At 38.4% G+C, this 27,846-nt stretch overlaps 1 protein-coding gene across 2 annotated transcripts in view; it reads right to left on the bottom strand.

Annotated features, from left to right (window-relative positions):
- PAX2 (paired box 2) overlaps nucleotides 1-27,846 on the bottom strand; it is a 152,966-nt gene that overhangs the window by 71,244 nt on the left and 53,876 nt on the right. For both annotated transcript variants that reach the window (XM_063307599.1, XM_063307598.1), the window contains exons 4-5: nucleotides 21,772-21,857; nucleotides 7,646-7,765 (exon numbers count right to left, since the gene is read on the bottom strand). In XM_063307599.1, the coding sequence (XP_063163669.1) occupies nucleotides 7,646-7,765; nucleotides 21,772-21,857 (206 nt within the window). The remainder of the gene's footprint in view (nucleotides 1-7,645; nucleotides 7,766-21,771; nucleotides 21,858-27,846) is intronic.

Raw genomic sequence — 27,846 nt, 5'->3', positions numbered from 1 at the left:
TCATTCTTGTCTAGATGTTCACACAAACCCACCGCTTAATTATTTGTTCCAGAACTTTGCCTAGTATCCACTTCAAACTGACCAGTCTATAGCTACCCAGGTCCTCTTTTACCTCCGTTCTGATGACAGGAAGAACATATATCCTTCTCCAGTCCTCTGCCCCTTTACCCTCTTTTCATGAATTTCTAAAGAAAAGGGCTCCAATATTACATCCAAGATGAAATACCCATTAAACTTTCAAAGCTGCTTGAGAAGAAACAGTTAAATTGCTATCACCTCTGTGTCAAAAATATGGGACAAGGCTATGTAGCCTAGAGATTGGACAAGATGGGTGTGTGTATAGTGAAGAAAGGAGATGCAAAAGAATGATCAAACTACAGGTAGTCCTTGGTTAACTATGGCAATTGGGACCAGAATTTCCATTGTACAGTGCAATGTCACATGACCGTGCTGCTTAGCGACTGCAGTTCCGGCACTTCCGGTTGCCATCATTAAGCAAATCCCATGCTGTCATTAAGCAAGGACATCATGTGGTCACCATTTGCGACCTCCTGCCAACTTCCCCATTTGTTCATGCCCATGTATAGAGGCCATAGCAAAAACTGAGGATCTAGCAGAGAAAGAGGAAGAACACAAAGTTGCATGTTTCAGGAGTTTCCTGGTGCCCAGAGAAGAACCTGGCCTATAATATATATCACTCAAGCAGCCAAGATTCTTCAGGCCACCCATCCCAAGTGTGTCTTAGGACATAAGCATATTTAAGCTGTTCCTGTTCTGTGCTCATGGTGTCTTGAATCTAAGCTGGTTTAAGAAAACCTCATTCACTTCCTCAGCAGCTTACTGTACTGTGTAAGGTATTAAGTCCAGACTGCAGGTGACCATGTCATCCCATTGGCCAGTTCCCTGCTGCTGTGACCTTTTACCTTTCTGTTCTAGGAAAGCTATTACCAATCACTTTCTTCCCTATTGGCAAGTCTTCTTGGACATACAATATATATATTTGTGTGTGTGTGTTTGTGTGTGTGTATTTGTGTGCATATGCACATACAAAATTAAGTTAAATTTATATCTACATGGTTAAAGTATCAGCATGCAGATAAACACAGGCACAACAAACAGCTTAAGAAGATCCATTATTTCCAGTATGCACTCTAATAGTTTTTATGCCTAATTTTACCACAGGGGTTAAGATCTTTGCATGGCACAGCAAAATTTGCTCAGTGGAAATATGGCAGATATTTTTAATTATGATTTTTCTTTTTTTTTAATAGGCAGTTTTCCTGCTCTGGGTTTGTTTTTTAAGTCTAGGGGTCTACCATTTTATTTGATAACGTAAAGGCTGGATTTTGTGGAGGAAAAGACATGGAAGAAAAGGAAAGAAGTAAAAAACACTAGAGTGAAAATAGAATGACAACAGGAAGAAAAAGAATGAGTCTGGTATAAAAAAGTATTAAAAGAGATTAATCTCACACAGAATGAATGCAAAGTAACAGCAGCAGCAACAGCAAAAAGTATGGAGGATACCTGGAATGTAAGCCACCCGGAGTGACCGTGTGTGAGTTGGGTGGCCTTATAAATCTGCTTAATAATAATAATAATAATAATAATAATAATAATAATAATAATATAGTTAAAAGAACGATGTTACAAAGTGCCCCAGATGTCTGTGGAGTAATGCTAAGGAAAGTATGAAAAAAGGGACAAACAGAGCAATCTGGCCACTTGGAAAAGAAATTAAGATTCTTCCTTACTGATGGATGTACCCATAATGTCACTTCCTCCCAGATAACTTTAAAAAAAAAAATCAAGTTGTTACTGTGGAGTCCTTGGTGCTCTCTGAGCCTTGTTGTTTTCTTGCAGATGTTTCATTGCCAGACTAGGCCAGATGTTGCCTAGTCTGGCAATGAAACATCTGCAAGAAAACAACAAGGCTCAGAGAGCACCAAGGACTCCACAGTTCAACCCTGAGCTACAAATATTCACTTCGATTGGTACAAGATGTTACTGCCGCATTTAAGAATAAATCCAAACTGAGCCAAGTATTTTCTGCTCCCTCCCCATCTGTGGCCAGATTGCCCTGTCCCGATTTGCACTTTCTCTATGCACAAAGAGGCAGGAAGTATTCTAGTAATAGAGGAAGAGATTACTACCTCCATGTCCAGGTTGTTGCTACTGTAGAGAGATGAAGAAGCCTTGAAAACTGTGGGTGGGCTCTGAGTGAGAGGTTCCCTGATCTCTGAACTACAGCAAAGCGAATAAGGGGGGATATCAGAACAAGACAACCTTCATTAAATGTTTGGAAGGAAATAAGCGGGTTAGACTAGAAGACCTATGATACTATGATAAGGAAGGGGCTGCATAAACCTGCATGATATACACAGCCTTCATGGTGAAACTGAGAAGGCCCTCTTCCTTATTCCTAACAGTCACGATTATGGTGATGGGATACAGGGCTGAGCCTCTCCTAAATTAAATGAATGAAAATAACTTCACAGTATTGTAAGCATGGATATAAATGTAACTAAACCAAGAACCAAAAACTATAATCCCTAATATTTACCATCAGTGAGTGGAGGTTACATACAATGTAACAGAATGCTGTCACATTTCAAAAAATAAAATTATCTTAATCATCTAGTATTGTGAAAATAAAATTTACCTACCAATTTGTTTTTTTGGGGGGGGATAATCCAACTGGATTATAGAGTCGTAGTCTAATGTCCCTAGATTCTAGTCTTAGCTAATAAATAACCAAAGACTGGAGTCAATTTTACTAACTGCTGTTCCCACTAGAGTACTATGTTTGGAACACAGCAGGTAACTTGGAAAATACTCCTCAAAAATATCCTTTGGACTCTCTCTAGAACAGCCATGTGGTTACAGTCCTAGTGATGGGCTTTACCTATAGTACAAATAACTACAGTGGTCCGAACTGTGCACTTCAAGCAAAATGGTAAGCTTTGACAGCTGGATGATTTCTACTGTTTTGAGATACACCATTTTGACTTTCAAAGGCTTGAAAAGCCATCCCTAAATATTTAAAGGTTTTAATTCATTCATTGGTGTTTCTACCTAACTGTCAGATTAGGAGCCTTTTTGGATGATTAGAGGAGGTTTTGGTCTTGGAAAAATGAATTATTAATTCCTTCCAGTTGCAGTTAGAAAGGATTGAATGCAAAGCTCCTTTAAGGCCAACAGGGGTCAAACACAAAACTGCTGCAACATTGGCAGCCAGCAATAAATTAATATGCCTACGGCCTAATTTAGGAGAATGGAACCTGCTTAGATATGGCACCAAGGAAAATGAACAATAATTAAATAAAACTAGAGCCAGTACAGGTAGTCCCTATCTACCTCCTCTCCTTACAGGTATTCCTTTAACAACTTGTCCTTGATTACCACACCCGACTTTCAATCTCAAGTCCTCATGAATTTTAAATAAAGTGACAAATATTTATCTATCAATACATGTATTCTCTTCTATTGAAACACTTATCTATCAAAGAGTTTTTAAGTTTGTACCACAGTTTAGCTCTGGAGATTGTATCAAATGCAGACCTAAAATCAATGAAAACTGCAGAAAGGAATGAGCGGGGTCTAAGGTATGTTTTTCTGCCTGATGCTGTCACCCCACAGCATGATCTAAAGTAGAGTGTCCTGCCTGTTCATCCATCAGGATAGATGGATGGCAGAGGAGGAAAAATTAATATGTTCTGAAATATAGGCCCTTATCAATGCTTTGGTTGTAGCATTTTGCATCAGTTGCATTTGATAAAGAATATATTATGTTTGATGGATCCTTAATTCAAAAAATGGAGATATCTTATACTATAAACTGGCATGATTTAAGCAAAAGAAGAGAAGCCTTCATCATCAGCTCAGAAAGTAATGAACCAACGGTGAGAAGAAGGAAGCAGATGACCATGAAGCCACCCTGCCGCTGATGACTAGGAACATTTTTGTGGGAAGGGGAGCCTTTCTCCTTCCTACCATTCCATACCACAGTAGATGTTTAGACCAATAAAATAATGGTCAATTGATAACTGTATCCACCATCCTAAAGGTAAAGGTTTCCCTTGACATTAAGTCCAGTCGTGTCCGACTCTAGGGGGCGGTGCTCATCTCCGTTTCAAAGCCGAAGAGCCAGCGTTTGTCCATAGACACTTCCGTGGTCATGTGGCCGGCATGACTAAATGGAACACTGTTACCTGCCCGCTGAAGCGTACCTATTTATCTACTCACATTTGCATGTTTTCGAACTGCTAGGTTGGCAGGAGCTGGGACTAGCAACGGGAGCTCATCCCGTCACGCGGATTCGAACTGCCGACCTTCCGATTGGCAAGCTCAGCAGCTCAGCAGTTTAACCCACAGCGCCACCGTGTCCCCTATCCACCATCCTACTCTCTGTAAATGTAAAGGATGTACTAAGTGGCATTCAGTAAAGGCAGCTGAAGTAGAAAACAATTGTATACTTCAAACAAGTTTTTTTTTCCTTAATGCTCCTTTAGTTAATCAAATGTGAGCTTTACAAATATTTTCCTCTGCTTTTATGTCAGTTACATTTGCCCAAAGAATGAAAAGAAAAGAACACACACACACACACAAAGAGAGAGAGAGAGAGACAGACAGACAGACAGACAGACAAGCAGCACATTGTAACTGCTCTGGTTAGGCCCTCACACTCAAATACAGGCAACATATGTGCACATACTGATTAGTTCCTTGGGAGAAAGTGCCCGCACATAGAGAATTGCAACATGTTATTTTATTATTTTACACAGAAAAAAATACAGATGCCTTCTATAGCCTGCTTTGTATGCTTTCCCTACTTTTCATTCATCTTCAGTTCCTTTGCCCATAAACGTCTACTGTCTAGGAATCCTACTTATTTTTGCTCTGAAATCATAAAATCAACTTTTTCAAGTCCATATATGCCTGTGATAACATTCAGTTTTGGTTTTCCTTAAATCAACAGCAATGGGACTTTGCATGAAACCATACTACATGATATTAAAACCCTATATATGTTCCACCTTTTTCACTGCCTGCAATTGCACAAAGACACAGAGACAGATGGCCAGGCAGCTTATTTCTATGTCTGTGTTACTAAGTCTTTTGCTTCAGTCCTATTCCACTTGTCAGGGAATAACCTCCATGAAACTTAGGGTCTCCATGAACCACAGCTGAACCAGCTGGCTCAGATGGAACATTGGAGGGGAGGTAATGAACCATACATACTCATTTGTTGTCCACAGAGCAACCACTATAGTTGTGCCCACAAGTTCACAGCTGACCAGTCAAAATTGCTGCAGTAGAATTTCAAGGAAGTGATGCTTTTTGGGATGCAGATCCCATGCATCCCACTGATGTGACCCTGAAAAACACCTATCACAGTAAAGCAAATAATGTTTACAGTGATTGAAATGGTCTTTATACATTTTGCATTTGCAGCAAAATGGCCTAGATAGTAGTGTTCTCTAAGGACACTCAAGTTGTAGTACTAATGAAGAGAAGGAGGAACTTAGAAAACTGTCCCAAAGACTTACTTAACAGCAGATATAAACAGTACTATTTGTCTCTCTGGGGCTAATAAAAGCAATAGCATCTCTCTCTCTCTCTCTCTCTCTCTCTCTCTCTCTCTCTCTCTCAATCTCAATCTCAAACTCAAACTCAAACTCAATCTCAATCTCAATCTCAATCTCTTTCTCTTTCTCATCCATACAACAATCAGGTAAAATCCCTGCAGAAAGAGAATGAGGCACACTGAGTTCTTGCAACCTCACCATCTGAGGCACAAGATTTGCTCTGAAATTAACCATCCAACAGCTGCTAACTTGATTTTCTTCAAAGTCTTTACTCGAAGTGAAATCATAAAAGGACATCATGTCTAAGCCTTGTTTTTTTCCCTGAACTTATAAGACCAAGTTTAATGTGTGTTTATTTAATCAATCGATCTAGCCAATTTAAAAACTATTTCCCATACTGACAAAAGATACCACTATCTCAAAATTCTGTCTAAACCATTGACACATCTGTCAATAAATGCTGATGAATGACAACCACATACCAGCAAGAAGCCAATGGAAACTATCTGCATTTTCCAAACAGATGTTATTGGTTCTTGACAGCACAGATTTGCATTTGTATGAACCCACCGAGCAACATGCACCATGGTATAGTTAAAAATAGTATAGTTGTGACAATGGACATAAAAATGCACCATTCAGTGTATCTCACAGAATCATAGAATGTAAGATTTGGAAGGAACCTGGGAGATCATCTAATCCACTACCTCACCCAGTGAAGAAATTTATTACCACAGCAGTGGATTTATACCAGTGGGAGTGAACACAAACATTTCATTCTTACATATACAACTAACGCTTTCAGAAAGTTTCTGACTGAAATATTGATCCAATGCATACATTTCTAAAGGTAAATTGCCCCTACTGGTCACAATCTATTCAGTTAGGCCCTCCTTAGGTTTCATCTATAGGATTGCCAGGAGAAAAAATCTGCATCCTCAAAAATGCATCCTCACAGAACTTGCCCTCCCCATGATCTCACTCCTAACAACTCCCTCTAGGTTTTGCTTTCCTCCAGCATATGCTTTCTAAGATGGGGTTTTCAAACTTGTTAGGCCATGGTATCTATTAGTTTAAACAAAAAAGAAAGAAAGAAAAAAACCTGATCAAGAAGCAAAATTCTAGTGATAGAAAATTGGCTGCATCTGAATGACCTTTTTTTTTTTTTTTGCACTTAGTCTCTCACAGAATCCCATCAAGTTCTCACAGAACTGGAGAGTTCCACAGAATGTAGTTTGAAAACCCCACTTTGAGCAACCCAGAGGCTGAGTCTGCACAATCTGCTGGACTAGGCAGGGAAGGGTTGTTTCTAGTTCAGCAGGAGATGGGAATCAAGCCCTTGGGTTAGAAGGCTGTATGAACCAGGCCATTGGGTTTAGCTGAATAGAGTTATTTGTTTGGGCACAACATATTATGCGGACACAAGAATGGGGTTTTATTAACTTGGATTTAGGGTTTTGGTACATTATGTGAATTGAGCCAAGGAATAGTAAATAAATACATAAATAAGAAGAGAGCTGCATTGGGAGTAGACTAGAATAAAGGTTGGGGCCAACTGGAATCCTATCAAATCTTCCTGTCCTTTCAAAGGTTGGGCTCCTTTTGACACTTACATTCTTTCCTGCTGCCAAGGTTCTGGTCTTCTACAACTAGTTGAAGGAGAATTAAAATGGCTTCAAAATGGCATTTAACTAACATGTACAATAATCTTGTCGTGCTTACAGGTGAATTTTACCTGCTCAATTCAGTGAGACTTGCTTTCAAAAAGTATTCTGAATTATGACATTCAAATGTTTTCTTACTTTATTTTAGATGGCTTCTCGGGTTATTAGGATTCCAACTACTTTCCCAATAATTCCAGCTATACTTTACTTACTGAGTAGGCCCTCTAATTAGCCATTCCTCATTGCCTGCCATTAAGCCTTTTAATTTCTCATTTCAGAATGAACCTGAAGCTTAGGTTGGCAGCAGGAGATGAAGAGTTGTGGGTCAATTGAACCAATGAAGGAGAAAAAGCAAAGGAAAGAAAAAGGGGGGGCTGAAGCCCTTCTCTCCCCTACCTTCATCACGTTTCCTCTTCTCACCATTCGACCGAGGAATCCCCAGAATCCCATTAATGGAGTAGGAGCCCACTGGATCATTGGAGGCACTGGAGACAGGAGGGGATGCTGTACTGGGAACTGGACAAAATGAAAAGGGAAAAAGGCTCAGAAGAGCAGGAGCCAGCAGCAGCTAGAAAGTGACATCTACCCCCAGCCTCCCCTGAAGACCTGGCCAAAAGACTAGTTCCAGTTAAGGCCAAGATCCAAAAATGTATGTTTAAGAGCGTCCCCATTTGTGAATCTCCTTAAAGAATGTCTCTATGCTTTACACACCCTATCTTTATATTTTCAAGTCTAATTAGAATTTGGTGATGGGATTCTACAATTTCAGATTAACATACATTTCTGGCTGCATTTTGAATTTTGAAGCTATTTGAGGAAGAAATTAAAAAGGACAAAGCACTGGAGTCTGTGGGATTAAAACTCTGCTATATGGGGAGAGCAGCAATTTTTAAAATTATGACATCAACGTATGTACTCCATTATGCAGAAAGCTCTTATTTACAATTAAAATGGCTTGTTTGGAAAGGGGCAGCTCCTTAAGTTGTGTTATGGCCTTTTACAAGCTGTATTTTGCTGATGATAGGAGTTGAGGGTTAATCATGTAGATATTATTATTATTATTATTATTATTATTATTATTCATGCCTCTTTTTATAGTAAGTAAAGTTTATTGTTGTAACCACAGGTCATAACATAAGAATGCAATAAAATATAATATGCCCCCGGAGGTGAGATTAGCCCCATCGCTCCTAGCCTTCTGGAGGAAGTTGAAGACCTGGCTCTGCCACCAGGCTTGGGGCAGGGAGGAGAATAGTCATACTTGGGGCTGCCTAGTGCCTTGAAGTGCCCCTCCTATACAATGACTGAATGAGACCACAGCCATCTGGATTTTATTATATTTAGTAGCTCTGTGAAATTGTTTTATAGTGTGTTTTATATTGAAATGTTATTATATATTTATTGTTTTATATTGTAAACCACCCAGAGTCCCTCCGTTCGGAGGAGATGGGCGGTGACAAATTTGATAAATAAATAAATAACAATCAAACAATAAAATAATGAAATTATAAAATAAAGTAATAAAAGAAGCATTACGTTACAAAGGTTATAACAAAATGAGCCAAAGCTACAGCCTCTTTTTATATTTTATTTTATTTTTCTATATTATAAATGCTTTTCCTGTTTCTCTCATAATTAGAAGGCTATTATCCATTGATGTCCTGCTCATCTTCTAAATGTGATGTCATTGAGGGTATTATAGTTGTACAGTCGCTGTAGATGAACAAATAGGCTTCCAAATCTATGTTTGCCTGGGTGTCCTATGGGGGTGTTGCAGCTGGAGCTGAAATCTGGCAGCTGGTGGAATGGTGCCTCCTTCCTTGCTACACATTACAGCTTCCTATGTATCTTTGCTTCCATACTAGCTATTTTTCTCCGATCCCCCCAGTTCTAGTTATATTTGGCACAGGGGATACATATGTGTCTGTGTACATGTATTAAAAAAGCATAGGGGCCATTTGGAGGCCAAAAATTGGAGAGCATGGGTGGACATGTACTTGCTCCCTATTCCTACAATTGGCTTTGTACTGTAGTTTCTACTGTAAAATTATGGTCCATTTATTGTAATGGAGTTCTTTTTTCAGGCAAATGTTAGAAATGAAATGCTGTTTAGGGAATCCTAAATTAATCTATCAAATCTTTTGTGGTTTTTGCAGTTAAACCGCTGAGCTGCTGAGCTTGCCGATCAGAAGGTCGGCGGTTCAAATCCGCATGACGGGGTGAGCTCCCGTTGCTAGTCCCAGCTCCTGCCAACCTAGCAGTTTGAAAACATGCAAATGTGAGTAGATTAATAGGTACCGCTTCGGCGGGCAGGTAACGGCGTTCCGTGTAGTCATGCCAGCCACATGACCACGGAAGTGTCTACGGACAAACGCCGGCTCTTCGGCTTTGAAATGGAGATGAGCACCGCCCCCTAGAGTCGGACATGACTGGACTTAATGTCAAGGGAAACCTTTACCTTTTATACGATACGTATCGGAACAGAATATTAGATCTCTCTCACTCTCTCAATTTCTGTTTTGTTTTGATTCCCTGATAGTCCGTTTCTACTCTTTCTGACATCCTTTCCTCTTTCTCCCAAGCAGCTTCAGCAATGAGATATAGAGATCTTCTTACCAGAGGCCTGAACCTCTCTCTTGCACAGGGTGGCACCAGATTAGCTTGAGAATTGCAGTTTCCTCACCCCAATGTTGATCAGCCATTCTTTTTTTGGAATTAGAGATTTTCCTGCAGAAACTTGAATCTCATCTCTTCTTTTAATATGCATTTAAACTAGTGTATGGCCTAGTGCCACTCCACATTTTCTCTTAAGCATAGTCCACTTATTCAATACACATCAGAACACCGCTGACAACACAATTCTGTATATTTTGGTTTTGAGTAGCTTGTAACTGTGTTTCTTTTATTTATATTCTCACAGTTAAAAAAATCTGCACAGAACATTATTTTTGTAGTACAAGAGTATAGATATAAGCACTTAAAATTTTACCTGTGTCATACTTTTAATTAGTGAAAATTAGGAAATAGGATTTAAAATGAATTGCACTTGAAATTCTAAAGTGAGCAAAATTGGATCTGCCCTCCCTGCCCCCTCACTCCCTTTGAAAAACTATATAGGCTTCAGTTCACATTTTGACTGGCACAGGATGCAAATAATGTATTACACAAATGTTGTGAGCCCTGCATTGGTTGCCAATAGGTTTCCAGGTACTGTTTAAAGTGCTACTTTGACCTACTAAGCATTGAGGTATCTTTGGGGCCATATTCTCCAACTGGAACTGACCTACATAAAATGAACATTTCAGGAGAAATTACTGGTGGTCAGTCACTTCCATTACGTGAAGGGAGATGAGACTAGGAAAAGATGTTTGGGAAGCCCCATCCCGTGAGGTCATCACCTTCTGAAAGATGGTAGAGCTGTTCCAGAGGGCTTTTAGTTTGGCTTAATTAGGACAATAACATTATATGATTGTTTCTGGATGTTGCTCTAGGTATCTTAATGTATGTATTATTATTTATTTTATTGTGGATATACTAAATGCTGTTTACTGTATATGTTTCAGGATGAAATGTATTGTGTAACATCAAGAATCTTTTGATTGGGGCAGCACTAAAACTGAATGAATGAATGAATAAAATTAACCAATCCAGAATTTACAGCTTGTTTTTGTTTTCTTAGAAACACAGCTGGACAGGATCTCAGAGGATCCTGTCCAACTGTGATTCTAATAAAACAAAAACAAGCTTTAATCAAGTTTAATCACTAGTTAAGTGCAGAATGTATATCCAACCTCCTGGTAAGACAACCTATGCCACTGGTTGACAGCTCTTACTATCAGGAAATTCTTCTTCATATCTACTTCCTTATAGCATCTGCTTGTTAGTTGAGATCCCACTCTCTGGGACAATAGAGAACAAATCCACTCCTTTCTTTATACAGTATGATCTTTTTTTAGACTGTAGTATCCAAAACTGGACACAATATTCCAAGAATGGCCTGAACAAAGAAGAACAAGGGACAATTATTTCCCATGATTTGGACTCTAAGTCCAATTAATACATCTCACAATAGCATTTCCCTTGTGAACACTTGCATTACACTTGTGAACCACTAAGATACTAGATCTTTTTCAGATATACGTGTCTTCTCTGACAGGAGGAAGAAACTGTCACATTTTGAACATAATGCTTTGCATTTACATTTATTACATTTATTGTAAACCACCCAGAGTCCTCTTTTGAGGGAGATGGGTGGTGACAAAATTTGAAATATAAATAAATAAATAATCCTTATGCAACTTTCTGAACAATTTTGGCCTTTCCTTCCTGAGCTAACTTTTATAGGCACCAGATAGTTTCTGAGAACCTTAAAACAGATTGAATTTGTTTATTATTTTAGTTTTAAATAGATTGAGGAAAGTAGTTTCTCTTCTCTTTTTGAGCATATTCCCTCTGTACCCTTCATGGACATTTTTTTTTTCTTTTGGGCATTAAATTGCAGTTACTTGTGTACATTGTGACCTCTGCATATTCACTGGCTAATCAGTATTTATAGGGTACTTTGTCAAATGCTTTGCTGAAATGAAAATATACTATACCTGCAATATTCTCATAATCTACTAAGAAAATTATCAAATAAAAAAAATAAAAGAAGTTTAGTCTGGATGACTTGTTCTTGACAAACCCATGCTATCTTTTAATGATTACTGCATTGTTTTCGAAGTGCATGTAAGCTGGTTGTTTTATAATCTGCTCTAGAATGTTTCCAGAACCTGATGTCAAATTGACTGATCTGCAATTTCCTTGATCCTTTTTTACTCTTTTTACAGGTACCTCATATTCTCTTCTCTGGTCATCTTGTATTTCATGGCTTCTCCAGGATTTCTCAAAATTAAAAGATAAAGATCAAGCCAGACCATTAACTAGTTGATTTTTGGTTCTATCCTCTTTTTCAGAGCATGGTTGAGATGTGACATACTGTTCTTCTATCTGCTCAGTCTGTGCAAGCAGCCAAGATTTGCCTTGACAAAGTGGTTCTTGCTGTCATTTTCTTCTGACCCCAAAAGTAATATGAAACAAGCAAAGCAGGAACTTTGCATCATCCTTAAGAAGCAGCATTCCTTCATAAATCAGTTTTGAAAGGGCTGCTTCATCTTTGATGATGCAAAGCATTTCTTCAAAGCTTCACACAGCCCTAATATCAAACCATCTCTGATATGGGACCAAGAGCTACTTCCATTAGTAGGGCCTCTTACTCATTTGCTCAAGGATACTATCAACTTGCTTCTAAAGGGTTCTGATGAATGGAAATGTGGGTGACACAAAATGTGGTCAGATTTCTCTGGCAAGGGTTAGCTAAAGGTATATTATTTCTAAATCATGTATTATTAAATAATGTTATTTAGTACTCTGGTACTAGAAATCTGGTTTGGAAACTTCAGATACAGTTTTTTAAATAAATTTCTTTAGAATTTACAATAGCCATATATTTATAATTTGGGGACAGAAAATGAAATCTACAGCAATAGTAGCTCTTTCTATGGGAAACACCATACCAATTTTGATTTAGATAAGCTAAGGAGTTTTCAGTAAAGGAAAAATGTATCCTTAAGGAATGATAATGTCACTTCTTCCAGTTGATATTGGGAGATTGATGTAAAAAGGATGAAATCTTAGAACTTCACAGAGCTGTTCAGAGTAAGACACACATCAAGCAAGTGAAGCAGTTTATAAAATTTAAGATCCTGCTAGTTGCAAGCATTCCCTAAGCCCAAAGACTGGGTCAGCCAATCCTGACAAGGATCATTCTCATTTGAGGTCACTGAATCTAATCGTCCCAATCCCTCCCAAAGGTCTTTTCCTTTTCCTGCTATTCATAACTCCTTTCAAAGGTACAAATAGCAGACCCAAAATGGTCCCAAATGGCAATTTGGAGCCTTGAAGAGGCAGCTGGGGCTTAAGTCTGAGGATGGAAGCTCTTTAGGTCTCCTGCTCCCAATCCCACAATGTTGGAAAAAAACAAAAGCAAAACTCAGCTATTTTGCTGCAAAACTTCAATGACCCAGTCTCAGAGGAGGCATACAGGTGGGAGAACACATGCAGCTCATGGATTGCCTGCCTCTGATCTATGAGATAAGGCTTCTTTGTCCTGCCAGGCTAACATTAGGCTTTCACAGAAAAGCAAGGAACAGCAAGGACTGAAGATGACTGCTCAGCAATCAGGATGCAGAATAGTTTTTCTTTGTATGTTCTCCCACACACTCATTAAGATCACCCACACTATCCAATAATAACAAAATCAAGGCCTAAGAAGTCAGAGAACAAATAGAATACAGTATGTAAATTAAAACATATGGAATTGATCAAGATACATGCATAAATCCAATAAGGCAGTAACGACATCAGAAACTACCATTTTAGTGCCTACAGTGATGGCTGGCCAATTCAGGCTATAGCAAGATAAAGCCCATTGACTTCTGATGGCGATTGCAATGGAGCAGAACCTAGCAACTTTCTTTGAAGTTTCTGCAGAAATATTCATTAGCAGCAACTGTACAATCTTGACTCAGTCCAGCCCCTGCACCTAGCAAAGAGGGATGCATCCTATTCCACTGGCCACTGTTATCAGGACTAGTGCTGATAATAGTGGTCAGTGGAACAGGATGGGGACTATTGTTCTGACAGGCATCTGAACAGAAGCAGTGGCAGTCTAGATGCAGAATGTTATTGAGGACTCCCTTTATGAGGTTGAGGACAGATAATTGAACCTAGCTAACATAAACAGCTTCCTGTTTGAGGGGGAAAGTATTTTAAACATCTAGTTTGTAATAATGAAGGGAATGTGATAAAAGTTCCATGAAACTTTAGCTCTGTCAGTCAAGGTCAAGGAGGGGTTGTTTAACCTCAGAAATAGCTTTCTCCTGACCCCTTGTTCTAAGCTAACAGCCTGCCCCTGCGCACGGCAAGGAAGGCATAATGGCAGGCAGGGGGTAACTAGCCTTCTAAACTTCGTCATTGGGTTATCCTTGTTAAATGTCTAAAAAATGGTAGGGGTTTAACAAAGGTTTTGAAGCAATTTAATTGCAGTGTAACTACAGTATTTTTTCAGCGAGAGCTTTTTCATTTTTTTCTCTAGCATCGATCAGCCAATTTCAGCCTAATAAAACAGGATCATGAAAAATATTAGGTAAATTTAACTGAGTGATTTGGTAGTTTTAGATGGTTTGTCTATAGAGAGGTGAGTTTCCCTTCCTATAAAAGAAAATTAATAAACAAAAGTAGTATTAATCCTTAAAAGAAAAGCTTTCCTTAAAATATTTTTAAAAGTCAAATTGAGAATTAGAACTGTTTACTTTTACAGCAAAATGACAATTACAATGATTATAAATACACCATACTAAAAAAAAAGTGGCTATCAATATTTTAAGGAGCTAGATTAAAAACCTTCATATGATTAAAACAGTGTGCTTGCACACATACAAAATTTTTAATTGTTTGAGATACAAAAGTAGCAGACTCCACATGAAAAAGCTTAGGGAAAAAATGATGTGCAAAAAATCAAGGGCCTAATTTTAGGGGCACGGGGTGGTGGGGGTGGGGGCAGACAGAAATCCAAACACTGTCAAGAGACAATTTTTTTAGGCCAAATGATATAAAGGAAGTCTTTCAAGGAATTTGCTCTTCATCAAAGGACTGCCAGGAAAAAAAAATTGCTACATCTGTTACAATTTCATAGATGGCCATCTCTGAATTGAGCGACTGACCTACTGGCTTCTACAGTGGTAGCTAAACTTACAATAAATGTGAGATAACTGTTTTCTGTCAGTTCCCTGGTGAAGAGCTAATTGCTTAAAATGTACTGGGATTTATATCACTTACCTGAGCTAATAATTTTGCTTCCTGAACCTGTTAAGTTTCTGTTTGCTTTGTGCTTTTTCGTTTTAATGCAGTCAGCCACAGACATGCCTTTCAAAAATAATGGTTGATAGATGTGCTGCAATAACAGATAGATGTTCACTTCATGTTTTAAAAAATATGATTCTTCAAAGAATTGCATTTTATTCATACAGAGATTTTTGCAGACAGCCAGAACAATTTTAACTTCTACTGAATGATAGAGGGAAAGGTTCAGGGACAAAAGTAGCCCTTAGCTGTGAAGAGAGGCTCTGTCTTCATTTTTTTTTTTTTTTTGGCCATTCAATCATGTCTGATCCTTGGAGACTTCCTGGACAAGTCCCTGCAGTTTTCTTGACAAGATTTCATGATACATTATAGCATATTTACTGTATCTGGCACAGCTACAGAAAGTACTTCTGATCTACAGTCTTCTCCTTCTTCTTCTTCCTAGCATTTTCCTGCTATCGAGGAGTCTGCTTTTCGTATCCTGAAATGCCAGTTTACCCAATCGTCCACATCCTCAGGGTGCAGACCCTCAAGTTGCATGTCCTTATTGATGGTGTCTTGCCATCTCTGTTTTGGTCACCCATGTGGCTGCCGGCCATCGATTTTAAGATGGTAAACTATTTTGGCGACAGTGGAAGTTTCTGCTCTAAGGACATGTCCATACCAACAAAGCTGGCTTTCTCTCATCTTCTCTGTAATTAAGGACACACCTAGTTGTTGTCAGATGGCATCATTTGTGATGTGATCGAGCAGGGAGATTCCCAATATCCAACAGAGCAAACGCATTTCCATAACACGGAGGCAGCTCTCTATATCCTTTGTTACTGCCACAGGGTGAACGATCTTCTTATGGATCTTAGATTTGAGATGGGTTGGTATTTGTTTGTCTCAAAGCACACCAGTGAGTTCTCGCCAGCGCAACCAGATCTAGATCTACAGTGTGTTGTGGAAAATATTGGGTTGACTTTTGATCTACCAATTCCATGGTTTCCTTGCTTCCTCAACAAGTCCATTGCAGGACTATCATCATGAGACTGCAATAGTAATTTCCACTCCCATTAGTTCAATTGGAAGGAGGGTTTTTTGGTGAAAAAAATTCATCCAGTCCTAGACTTGGAGCAAGTCAATAAAGTCTTCAAATCCAATCTGCTGCTCAGTGCAGGAATCCAAATTAAAGCATCTTGGATGAGGGCAGTCTAGCCTGCACTTCCACACAATCTAAGATGAACCCAATAGCTTTTCCCTGTTGAACTGCAGCTACGGATAGGAACTTTTTTCTTGTAGCAAGAGCCATGGTGATAGACTATGGTGGCAAAAAAAATTTTTGTCTTGTAGGAGGAGAGCCGTGATAGACTATGGTGGCAAAAAGTCAGAAGGAATCTGGTAGCACCTTTTTCAACCAACACAGTTTATTAAAAGGCTTAAGCTTTATTACGAGGCAGAGCATCTGATGAAATGAACTGCAGCTCACAAAAACTTATGCCTCTTAATAAAATGTGTTAGTTGGAAAAGGTGCTACCAGACTCCTCTTAAACTTTTTGTAACATTTAATTGGAATCTGCCTTCCTGTAACTTGAATCTGTCTCAGCCTTTTGATATCCTTTCAGTATTTAAAGAGTGTCATTGGATTATTCATCAGTCTTCTCCTCTCAGAGCTAAATATTCCTGGTTTCTTCAATCTTTATTTACATAACTAGTTCCTGATGATCCATCTTGTCTTTGTCTGAACCTTCCGTTTTTCTTGATTCCTTTGCAAAGTGTGGTGCCCAGGATTTAACACAAAAATCCAGATGGCGCGTGAGCCAACAAAAAATAAAGTGGAAAAACCACTTCCTGTGTTTTATACTTCTGTTGATGTAAAACAATATTTGCCTTTTTTGCAGTCATATTGCTTTGTTGAGTCATATTCAGTTTGTAAGCTACAGTTCCAAGATCTTTTTTGCAAGTTCTATCACATGGTCAGGAATCCACATCTTATATCTCTTCATTTGATTTCTGTCTCCTGTATGAAGAATTTTGCTTTTGTCTCTTAAATTTCATACTGTTATTTTCATCCAATTTCTCACATATCAGTTTAGATTTTTATTTAAGTCTTCTAGGCTATTAGATATCCTATCCAATGTTGTACCATTTAAAAACTAATAAACATTCATATCTATTTATTCGAATCTCCTAAAACAGGTACAGACTCAGGACTGAAATTTGTGGTACCCCACTTGATAACTATTTCCAGTTTTGATGATGACCATTGGTGAATACTCTTTTTGAACCAGGTATATATCTATTTAAATTGCTTTAGGGAATGATGAGGATTGTCACAGAATCATACAGCTTGAAGTGATCTTAGATATCATGGTGTTCCTCCTCTGCTCACTGCAGAATCCACTACAGCATCTCTGACAGATGGTCATCCAGTCACTGTTTGAAGACTTCTGCTGAAGGAGAACTCCCCATGTCATGTGGTAGCCCGTTCCACTGGCTGATGGCTTATATAGCCATAAAGTTCCTCCTGGTGGCTACCCTGAACTGCCTTTCTTGTACTCTTAATCTGTTGGTTCTGGTCCTGCCCTCCTGGTGAATAGAGAATAAGTCCACTCCCTCAGCTATGTTTACAACCCTTCTGATATTTGAAAACTGTTATCATATCTTCCCTCAGTCATTTCTCCTGTAAGCTAAACATACTTAGATCCTTTAACTAGATTGTTCTTCAGAAGGGTGAATTGCCAGACTCCCGACCATCTTGGAAGCCCTCCTTTGAACTCGCTCCAATTCACTTCACCATCCAATCTGGATGGTGGTACCCAGAACCGGACACACAATTGCAAGTGAGGGCTGACTAGGGCAAAGTACAGTTACTTCCTACAGTCTTAATTCTATGTTCTTGTTAGAGCACCCAGAGATAAAAAAAACCAAAAACATGCCAGTTTTGGAGTATGGCACACTTCTTTTTTTAGAATCATAGAATTTAGAGGAGGAACAGGATATTTAAGTCTATAACCCTTCCTTTAAAGCATTACAAATAGGGGTTAATCTCTGTGCCATTAATTTCACTGACAAACTGCTCTGTTTGGAAGTTTTTCTAGCATTTAGCTAGAATCTGCCTTCCTGTAACTTAAAGCCATTAGTCTTGTGTCTTGCACAAGAGAGAACAAGTCTTGACCTTCTTCTGTGTGACATTCTTTCAGATATTTCAAGAATCCTGTCCTTCAGTCAATTTTTTCTCAATGCTAAACATACTCAACTCCTTCAATCTTTGTTCATATAACAATCATCTCATTATCCTCATCACCTTTCTTTAAACCTGTTCCAGGTTTAAATCATTTTTAAAGTGTCCTTCCCAGAATGGACACAGTACTTGAGGTGGGATCAGACTGAAGCAGAATAAAATAGAAGGATTAATTCCCACGACTTGGAAATTATATTTCTGTTGCTGTATCTTAACATTGAATTTGCCTTTTTTTTTTTAGACATATACCCTTTTGGTAACCTTTTTTGAGCCACTTTTGCTGGCTCATATTTAGTTTGCAGTTTATTTCAAAATCTTTTGAATAAGCACTACTACCAAGCAATTCATACATAACCTTTTAGTCAAGATGAGATCTCCTTAAATATGGTAAGTTTAATGTCAACAATGTCCTATATTAATTTCTGACCCTACTATCCCACATGGTTTCTTTTTAAAAGCTTTAAAGTCCAAATGTATTGAATATCTAGTTGAAACAAATAATAATTTACTTCTATTACTTCCTGACCATTTCAAGGTTTGATGTAATCTGTGTACTAGGAAGACTATGAGGGGCCTCCTACACTGAGTTTTTGAATTTGGTTGTAGTCTTCTTCATGCTTATATTTCATTTTTAAAAAGCTCTATTGCTGTTCATGTTACCTCTTCTGCAAAATCTGACCATAAAACTTTTTCTGCCTTGGCATTACCTGAGTTTTATTTATATAAGAATCTCACTGTTCTGGTATTTTAATGCCATAATGCCATAAAATATGACTTTTAGGAAAAGCATGTATACACAAAACAATAACAACAAAACCCAATGGGTGAGTGGAATCACCATGCACCATGCACATGAATTAAAACCAAATATATTTTCCAGTTCCAATTCTTTTTAAAAAGCTAGATGTATTAATTAATAGAAATCTGGTATGAATCCAGTGACCATGCTGAATCTTTGTTAAATGTGGTGCATAACTCTTATCATGGCATGAATATTTGGACCTCTGCCTGCTAAAACCAAAACATTAATTATTTTGATTAATCAATGAGATTTTAATAGCAAACTATATTTTGCCATGTAATGAATTAGCTATGGGATGAATTCTTCTATCATCCTCTTATGACTTTTTACATAATCCCAACAGAATCCTTCTTCCTATATTACTCAGTAATTGAGAACTGTTTTGTTCCTCCAACAAAAGAGGCATGTAGCTGAGCTAAGAGGTGAACCTCAGAGGAAGCACCAGTTCCTTGCAGAAGAAGGCAACTTAAAGTCCAAAAGTTTGGGCTTCAGTTTCTATCAGCTCCAGTCAGCATGGCCTATGACAAAGACATGGGAGTTGTAGTTCAAAATTTCTGGGAAATACTTAGGGGCCTATCCCTAATTGCCTTCTGTGTTGTTAATCACATTTCACTGGCAACTAACTCAAATGAAACTAGAGAGCTTGCTCCTATCTGTTATCATGAGCCAGAATGCGCTTTCATCTCTGGTAGAGCTTGTTAAAGAAGAAAAATCTAATGGTAAATTAGTGGCTCTTTATAAACAGGAAACTGGAAGTGGCATGGGAAATGGGAAATGGGTACAGTTTGGACAATCATCTGAAAAAGATGGAATAATGAAGAATCTAAAATATCAGGACCTTTTTTTCCTGTCTATGTGGAATAGAAGAATGGCTTTCAAGACTTTGGACATGCGAAACTGGGATTGTCAAGAGATCTTACATAGTGGATTCATATGCACCATTCATAATCTGCAGAATTACTGTCTGCTATATGTATGTCTGCATGTGGATAAATGTATTAATATAAGTATACATGTAGTTTGAATCCTCTTCTAGTGCCTGTCAATTGTGGCATACCCTTAAAACACTCCCTTTCCCTCTAAGAAATGCCATAATTTCATCAATATTTTGTCTTTTCATTTAATATTTGCAGTCCGTGCTTTCTCCTCTCTAGGTAGGCATGTTTACAATACTTTAAACAATAAACACTGCAAATTATCTATTATCCCTTTCCCAAGAATTGTGTACCAAGATGACAGAAAAGCAGATTTCTTCAGCAGTAAGATGCTTATCAGCAAGAGAGGGTTCTTGTCTGGAAAGGCCCAGTGCACTTGTAAGTACAGAAAAACTGAACTCTACTTGTGATGTTGTATAAATCAAAGGCCATTGTAGATTTTCATGCATATTCATGCCTGCTGTTACCTGGTTCTTCATTCAAGTTCCTGTCTTTTTATTTATTTTTATTCCATCTTTATTATTATTTTTATAAATAACTCAAGGCGGCGAACATACCTAATACTCCTTCCTCCTCCTATTTTCCCCACAGCAACAACCCTGTGAGGTGAGTTGGGCTGAGAGAGAGCGACTGGCCCAAGGTCACCCAGCTGGCTTTCATGCCTAAAGCTAGACTAGAACTCTCAGTCTCCTGGTTTCTAGCCCGGTGCCTTAATCACTAGGCCAGACTGGCTCTCTGTTTATAGGCTGAGGATAGGTGAGCAATTTCTGGTGGCTGAAGGCTGAAGATGGGACTATTGACCAATATGGGCAGTGATTTTCTTTTCTGTTTTTGAGGGAAATGTTTCAGAAGTAAAAAAAACCTTTATTTTAAAGTTTCTAATACATTTTTGTATATTTCTACAAACTGTGCCACAAATTCCTAGCAATCATAGCTGCAAAGGGCTCCAGGCCTAAAAAAAAGACTGTTATCTACCATTATTTTAGATTCACAAAGCCTCAAATATATAACACTGAGAGATGCAGTTGGAGAAGGAAAAATTGGGGTAGAAATGCAGCTGACATAATCTCTTATTCTTTGATGAAAATAAACTTTTCCTTAACACGAACAACTGTGGGACTTCATTACATATGAATATATTAGGATTTCTTTTAGAGCCTTGGAACAGTAACTCTGTCTGAGCCTGGATTGATTCCTGTCGCTCACTTTTGTTTAGAAGGTAGGGAGGGTTATTTTTCAACTTTAAAACCTATAAAGAATTGTGGGAAACAACACTGTAGGGGTAAAATTCAAATAAGGCAGTCTGTTGAGCAGCAACAAACACCAGAAGAACTCTTTGATTCATGGAAATAAGCTTCCATAAGATTATGGAACAGCAGATTAGCTGTTGCTCAAGAGGATGTCCTGTGTGATGCACAATATTTAAGCTTAGCTTAGCATTTCATCAAAAGACTTCTTTGGCTAAATGTTACATTCATTCATAAAAGATTGTTGCTAGCTTGAACTAGAGCGATTTTCAGTGGCTTGGGATCTGAATTCCAGTTCAGCTGACATCAGTCCAGCTCGAGGTTAGGCTTGAGGCTTCTTTGACATTAATGATGCCTTCATGAATGGTTGTTGTTTTTTTTTATTATCACCTAAACAGCTTTCCTCTTACCTATAGTATGTCCAGGTGCAGTTACCCCTGTTCCGCTCCCATCTGGTGTTGGGTGGAAAGGCTGTTGTACTTTGGTTCTGATGATCCTGTCACCATAACACAACAACAACAGAACACATTAGTCTGAGATATAGGCACTGCAAGTAAAATATCTGATTTTATGAGTGGGCTGATTCATGCACAGTGGGCCTATATCATGTTTGTTAAAATAATAATAACGATAACACAATAAACTATTATAAGGCCAGGAAGTTGCACTGAGTATCAAAAGACCCTCTGTTCATCATCTGAATAATTTTATAATTAATTTTAATTATAAATAATTAAATTAAATCATTTTTATAAATAATTAAATTAAATCATTTAACTCTTAACAATTGATTCACACTAGACATCCTTATTCATTGCTGGCTCAGCTGAGATAGAAACATGGAGCTGAAGTTTGGAGCTGTGCAGCCCTTCTGCCTGAATTATTTCCAAAACAAATGATAGGGGGAATTGCAAAAAGGCCCAATCTGGCATCAGCTAAAGAAAGAAGATTCATAGATACCCAGATACGCATTACATAATTTTCTTTGGAGTAAGCAATATTATACAAAATGAGAAGAATAAGAACTAATGAGCAAAAGAAATTGGAAGTGGAAGATAAGAGGAAAGAAAAAGACATATGGCTAAATTTAATTTACCCTGACACTATTCACTGTAACCCTCCATAACCTACCATTCTTCTTATCCTGACTTGTTTCCCTTATGTCCATACAATGATTCAAACATTCCCTTTTGTTCTTTTACTTTTCACATCTCTCTTTAATTTTTTAAATTTATATGCCACCAAAGTTTGTGACGCCTTGCAGTTTAAAATTATATAAAGATACAGCAATTGACACAGGGACAGTGAAAAATAAAGTAAGCAAGCAAGTAATTAGAATAATATAACAACAGAACCCTGGTTATGACACATTCATATCCCAAAGCCCACTGGAATAATTCAGTTTTAACTGGCTTCTGGAGCTAATCTTGCCATTCCAGTGGGCCCAGGCCATCCCAAAGAAATGCCTCCAGGCCTTGCTCCCCCTCACTTTCTGAAAACGGGATACTTCCAATAGCTTTTTCCTGGAAGAAATGCCTCAGAAGTGGAACCTGGTTGGAGGAGGTAGAAGCCAAGTTATAAAAGGACTTTTTAGGTTACAACCAGCACATTGAACTGCTCCTCTATGAATGAAGGATATGCAACCTTGGTGTAATATGGTCATAGCACTGAGCACCTGCCAACATGCAGGCTGCTACATTCTGAACTGTAGTTTCCAGGAAGGCCTCAAAGGAAGTCCCATGCAGACTACACTGCTGTAGTCCAAGGGAGTGGTGATGAGGACTTGGGTCAATGGATCAAGGTCCTCCCACTCCAAATAGGGCACAATGACCTCATGGCTATGTATTCTTCCTGCTCTTCTACCAGTGAGTCCATGAGGACCCCTAAGTCACAGAATTGCTGCCTCAGGAGCACTGCTGCCCTCTTGAAAAACACCACTGGAACTGACAAAAGCAAACAGCAACTCTGTTTTGCTGAGGTTCAGCCTAAGCCTGTTTTCTTCCATCTGGACCTTAATAGGCACCAGAAACCTTTTGGGGATCTGATCATCTACATTCAAATACATTTTTTTTCATATTGCCCTTTCCTGGTAAACAATTCATACTGCCTTCAGTTATTTGTCTTGTGATTTGATCCTCTTTTCATTCTCTCTATATGACAAAACACCCTGAATGTACTTCTTTCATTCTACTAATTCACTTTCACATTTAACCCAAGTTCCTTCAACACCCATTCATTTTTCATTCTATTTTTGTTTGACCACACACACTTCTTAAGCAGCGTAGTCCCACCACATTCAGCTTCATAGATGGAGCTTGTGAATGTTATCTCAAAGCTCTTTTCTGTAAGAAACCACGGGGGATGGACATGAGATGTGGAGAAGGGAAAATGTTGCTCATATGTTCAAAAACGGGAAAAAGAGGACCCATGAAATGACAGATCAGCTAGCTTGAAATTGATACCAGGCAAAACTGGAACAGTTTTTAAGCAGTAGGTTTGTATGCACTTAGGAAAGGAGGCATAGCTTGGCAGGAGCCAGCATGAGTTTATCAAGAACAATTCATGCCAAACCAGCCTAATCCTTTTTGATAGAATGATCAGCTTATGTGATCTCAGTGGACACTGCATACCTTAGCTTCAGCAAAGCATTTGACAAGGTCTCGATCAGGACTGGGGTGAGTTACAGATTGTGTAGAACAAGTAAATGAGAGTCTACAAGAAAAGACGGTAAAATGTAGGCTGGACTATGCATATAGAGCTGGATGAACAAATACTCAATGAATGTATGTTAATGCTCAGCATCAGACTGGAAGGAGGTGTCAAGTGATATACTGCTGGGCTGTACTGTTCAACATATTTATAAATATGGGAGGTAGTAGACTCCCCTTTGCTAGAAGTACTTAAAAAGAGTTTGGGCGGCCATTTGTTGTAGATGCTGCTGTAGGAGATTCTTACACTGGGTTGGATACAACCATGAGACAAAATGGATTTAAGATTGGAAACATGAAACACTATCAGCTGAATATGTACTGCTAGGTAAATACATCTGCACCCACAGATGCTATAACTAAGTTTAGCTAGCTGCATCGTTATTGCTGATAAACTCCAATACCTAGAAAATGAATAAGAATTTGCTGCTCAAAGAGAACTTTATTACTGCTGGTTTTGTTCAATCAGAGGAGAGCAGGACTTGGTCACTTAAAGAACTTGCCCTAGCTTGAACTTTTTTTTGCAAGGTATCGATTCAGATGTCAGGGAAAGGCATTCTCTCATTCTGTATGATCTGAAGAACTCTCTTTTTCTCTTTGAACATGCAGTTTAGAATTGAAAATATTGTTTGGAGCACTATTTAGAAATTTGGACTTCATGTACTAGTCTATATGCTCAACTTCCCATTTTTCTCTATTATTAAGCAAACTAGTTTAAGAATTTAATTATGAGAGCTAGTGTGGCATAGCGGTTAAGGTACTATACTAGGGCCAATAAGATCCAAGTTCTAGTCCTCCCTTAGGCATGGAAGCCAGCTGAGGTGACTTTGGGCCAGTCCCTCTCTCTTAGTCCTAGGCTGGTAAGCTGAAAAATCTCTATCTATTCTAGCTCCACATAGGACCTCCATGGCAGATTACAATTCATAACCTTCAACAACGAGGCTTTCATCCTGCAGTGGAATATATAATTTCATTATATAATATGTCAATATATATCTTGACATTTTGTTTAACACATAAGAGATGCATGTTTCTCTTCTCTTCTTTCTTTCTTTCTTTCTTTCTTTCTTTCTTTCTTTCTTTCTTTCTTTCTTTCTTTCTGTATTCAGCAGTAAAAAAGTTAAAGAAGAGAACAATCTGCTACCTCATAAAGTAACATGAACCTGAACATCAGCCAAAAGCATGATGCAGCTGCTAAAAAGGCAAATACTATTTTGGGGATGACTTAACAGAAGCATGGAAGGAATGGTTTCACTCTACTCAGCTTTAGTCAGTTGCCACTTGGACGACTATGTCCAGTTCTGGGCATTTTAGTCTATAAAGAATAGCAACAACCTGGTGCAAGTTGAGAAGAAGGCTGCTAAGATGGTGAGGGGTTTGGAAACCAAGTCTTGATAGGAACTGTTGAAGTTAGTCAATGTACTTAGCCTGTAGAAGAGAAGACGAAGGGGAAATGAGAGAGCAGTCTTCAGATATCTGAAGGGTTGTCAAATGAGGGAGTCAGTGGTATTGCCTCAGTTGGCAGGACCAAAAAATCCAGGAATGGAAATCCAGATTACATATTAGGAGGAATTTTCTGAAAGTAAAAGCTGTCAGCTAATGAATAGGTGCCTCTTGAAGTAGTATATTCACCTTAACTGCAGAACTTCAATCATAGCCATCTGTCCAAAATGCTTTGCAGATCTTGCATGGAGCAGAAGGGTGGACTACATGACCTCTGAGACCTCTTCCAATTCGATGACTCTATAATACGTGGAACCCCTGTTTTCCCCTGAGCTCCATCAGATCAGAAATCTATTCCTAAAAGGACATAGTTATTTGGAAGATGCTGGTCCACTGACCCACCTCATCATTTCAAAATATGTGTGAGAATGTGTGAACTGATGAAAAACATTGTAAAAAAATATGAGGGAGCTACAGCTGTAATGTTAATCCATGATTATTGCCCCATATTTGAAAATTATCATTTCAATAATTGAATGTGTGAATATACTCTCTCCCTGTCCCTTCATGCTTAGTATGATCCTTTCACACTGTTTGACTTTCTCCAAATGTATACCCAGGTTCTGGTAGATTTTACAGTATTGTAACTGTCTTTTTCCTTTTGCAATGGATATAATTATTGTTTTTAAACCTCTTATTGTGTTGGCTTTTGTAAGCCACTGAGCTTTTGTTGATTAGAATGGCATATAAGCCCTAGTAAGTAAATACAGAAATATATTTTAAAAATCACATTTGGCACTCTCATTTGAGGGTCAACTACTTTTTCTTTTTCTTCTCTGTCTGCAAAAATTCTCATCACCAATTTTCCTTTCGCTGACTCATTTTAAAACATCATAATTGTCATTACTATTACTAATACAGTTTATATGCCCTCTTTCTTTCCACCATACCAGCCTTTTCTCATGTTCCATAACCAGCGTTACAGCTCATAGCCACATAACACCTGTGGCTAAGACAGAGGCATCAGGCCTCGTCTTTCTCTGATTCCATCCTCTGCTGATAGAGAAACACATACTGTATGGAAAACCCAAACTACTATTTTTTTGTCTGTCATGCAGTTGTTAATAATAACAAAGGCCCAATTAGAAAAATAACAATGGAGAGTATATGTTGCATTGTGTTAAATGGCTTCTCAAGATCTGGCCTAGCTATCTGACAGACTTCCTATGTGTTGGAAGTTCTGGCAAATCCAGCATGCCTCATTTGCATGTGAATTAACATGTAAATTAAGTTGTCCCACAATGCAACTCTGAGGAAGCTGTTTGTTGCCACTCCCACTTCCTCCTTCCTCTCCACCAGAAGCAAGCACATGGATGTGTGCTGCTCTCCTCCATTCTGGGTACCATGTGGTGGGCCTGGAATTCCCCTTTCTTCCATGCAGCTCTTAGCAGCTGTAGGACTGAGAATTTAGGGCAAAACTAAGTATTCTGAAAGGAAAGAAGAATAAAGGAACTTCATATTTTCCACCAAGATGGATGTAACAGAGGCAACAATAAAGTAAGTAAGAAATTCTTTTACTTCTTAACCTAATCTGTCTAAGCATGTGATTCTTTATGCTTGGGAGGGCTGAGTGTGCAAGATCCATAACCTGTATTTCTCTGGCATGCTCATTGATGCTATTTTAAGATAATTCTTTTTCTGTGCCAGCTTCTCAGCTGTGTTATAAGCTCTGCTCCATTTCAGTGGTTCTAGCAGGCCACTAAATTGGCTTTACTACGCAGCCTGCTCAGTGACCAGAATTATCAAAAAATGGTAGAATTGTATCAGACTTTCTTATTAAGTGTGCAGCCAGATATAACAATTTCAGTTACAAGAAAAATAATGCATTTCTAAGAGCATGCGTCCAACATAAAGTGTTTCTAATGCAAATATTGTATTATGTGAATTGATTAAAAATGCTGACTAAAATGTGAAAGTCAAGTCTGCTCCAAACTTTGGCCCACTTCTCTGCCTCCCAAGTACAACAGACATTCTGTACACACTTCATTGCTGTTCTCTGTAGCAGTATTTCTGGCTGGGGACTTTTGGATTTGCTGAGGTTGAGAAACTCTGCTCTATAGGATGCTTCCCAATGTTTCCCAGGTGAAGGAAAAAGCACTTTGTACAAAGAAGGTTCCAGATTTCACCCTAGAGAGTTGCAGCCAGCTGGGGCATGCTGAGGGAGGCAGATTAATTATCTCACTTGATAGAACACTGTATTCTACAACATGGGACCTCTTCCCTGGCAAATCATGTGATTTTTTTTTTAAATGTCGCATTGGCCAAAAAATATTT

This window comes from Candoia aspera, chromosome 6 (genome assembly GCF_035149785.1).
Source record: "Candoia aspera isolate rCanAsp1 chromosome 6, rCanAsp1.hap2, whole genome shotgun sequence".
NCBI classification, from domain to species: Eukaryota; Metazoa; Chordata; class Lepidosauria; order Squamata; family Boidae; genus Candoia; species Candoia aspera.
This window is presented reverse-complemented; position numbering and strand designations above follow the sequence as displayed.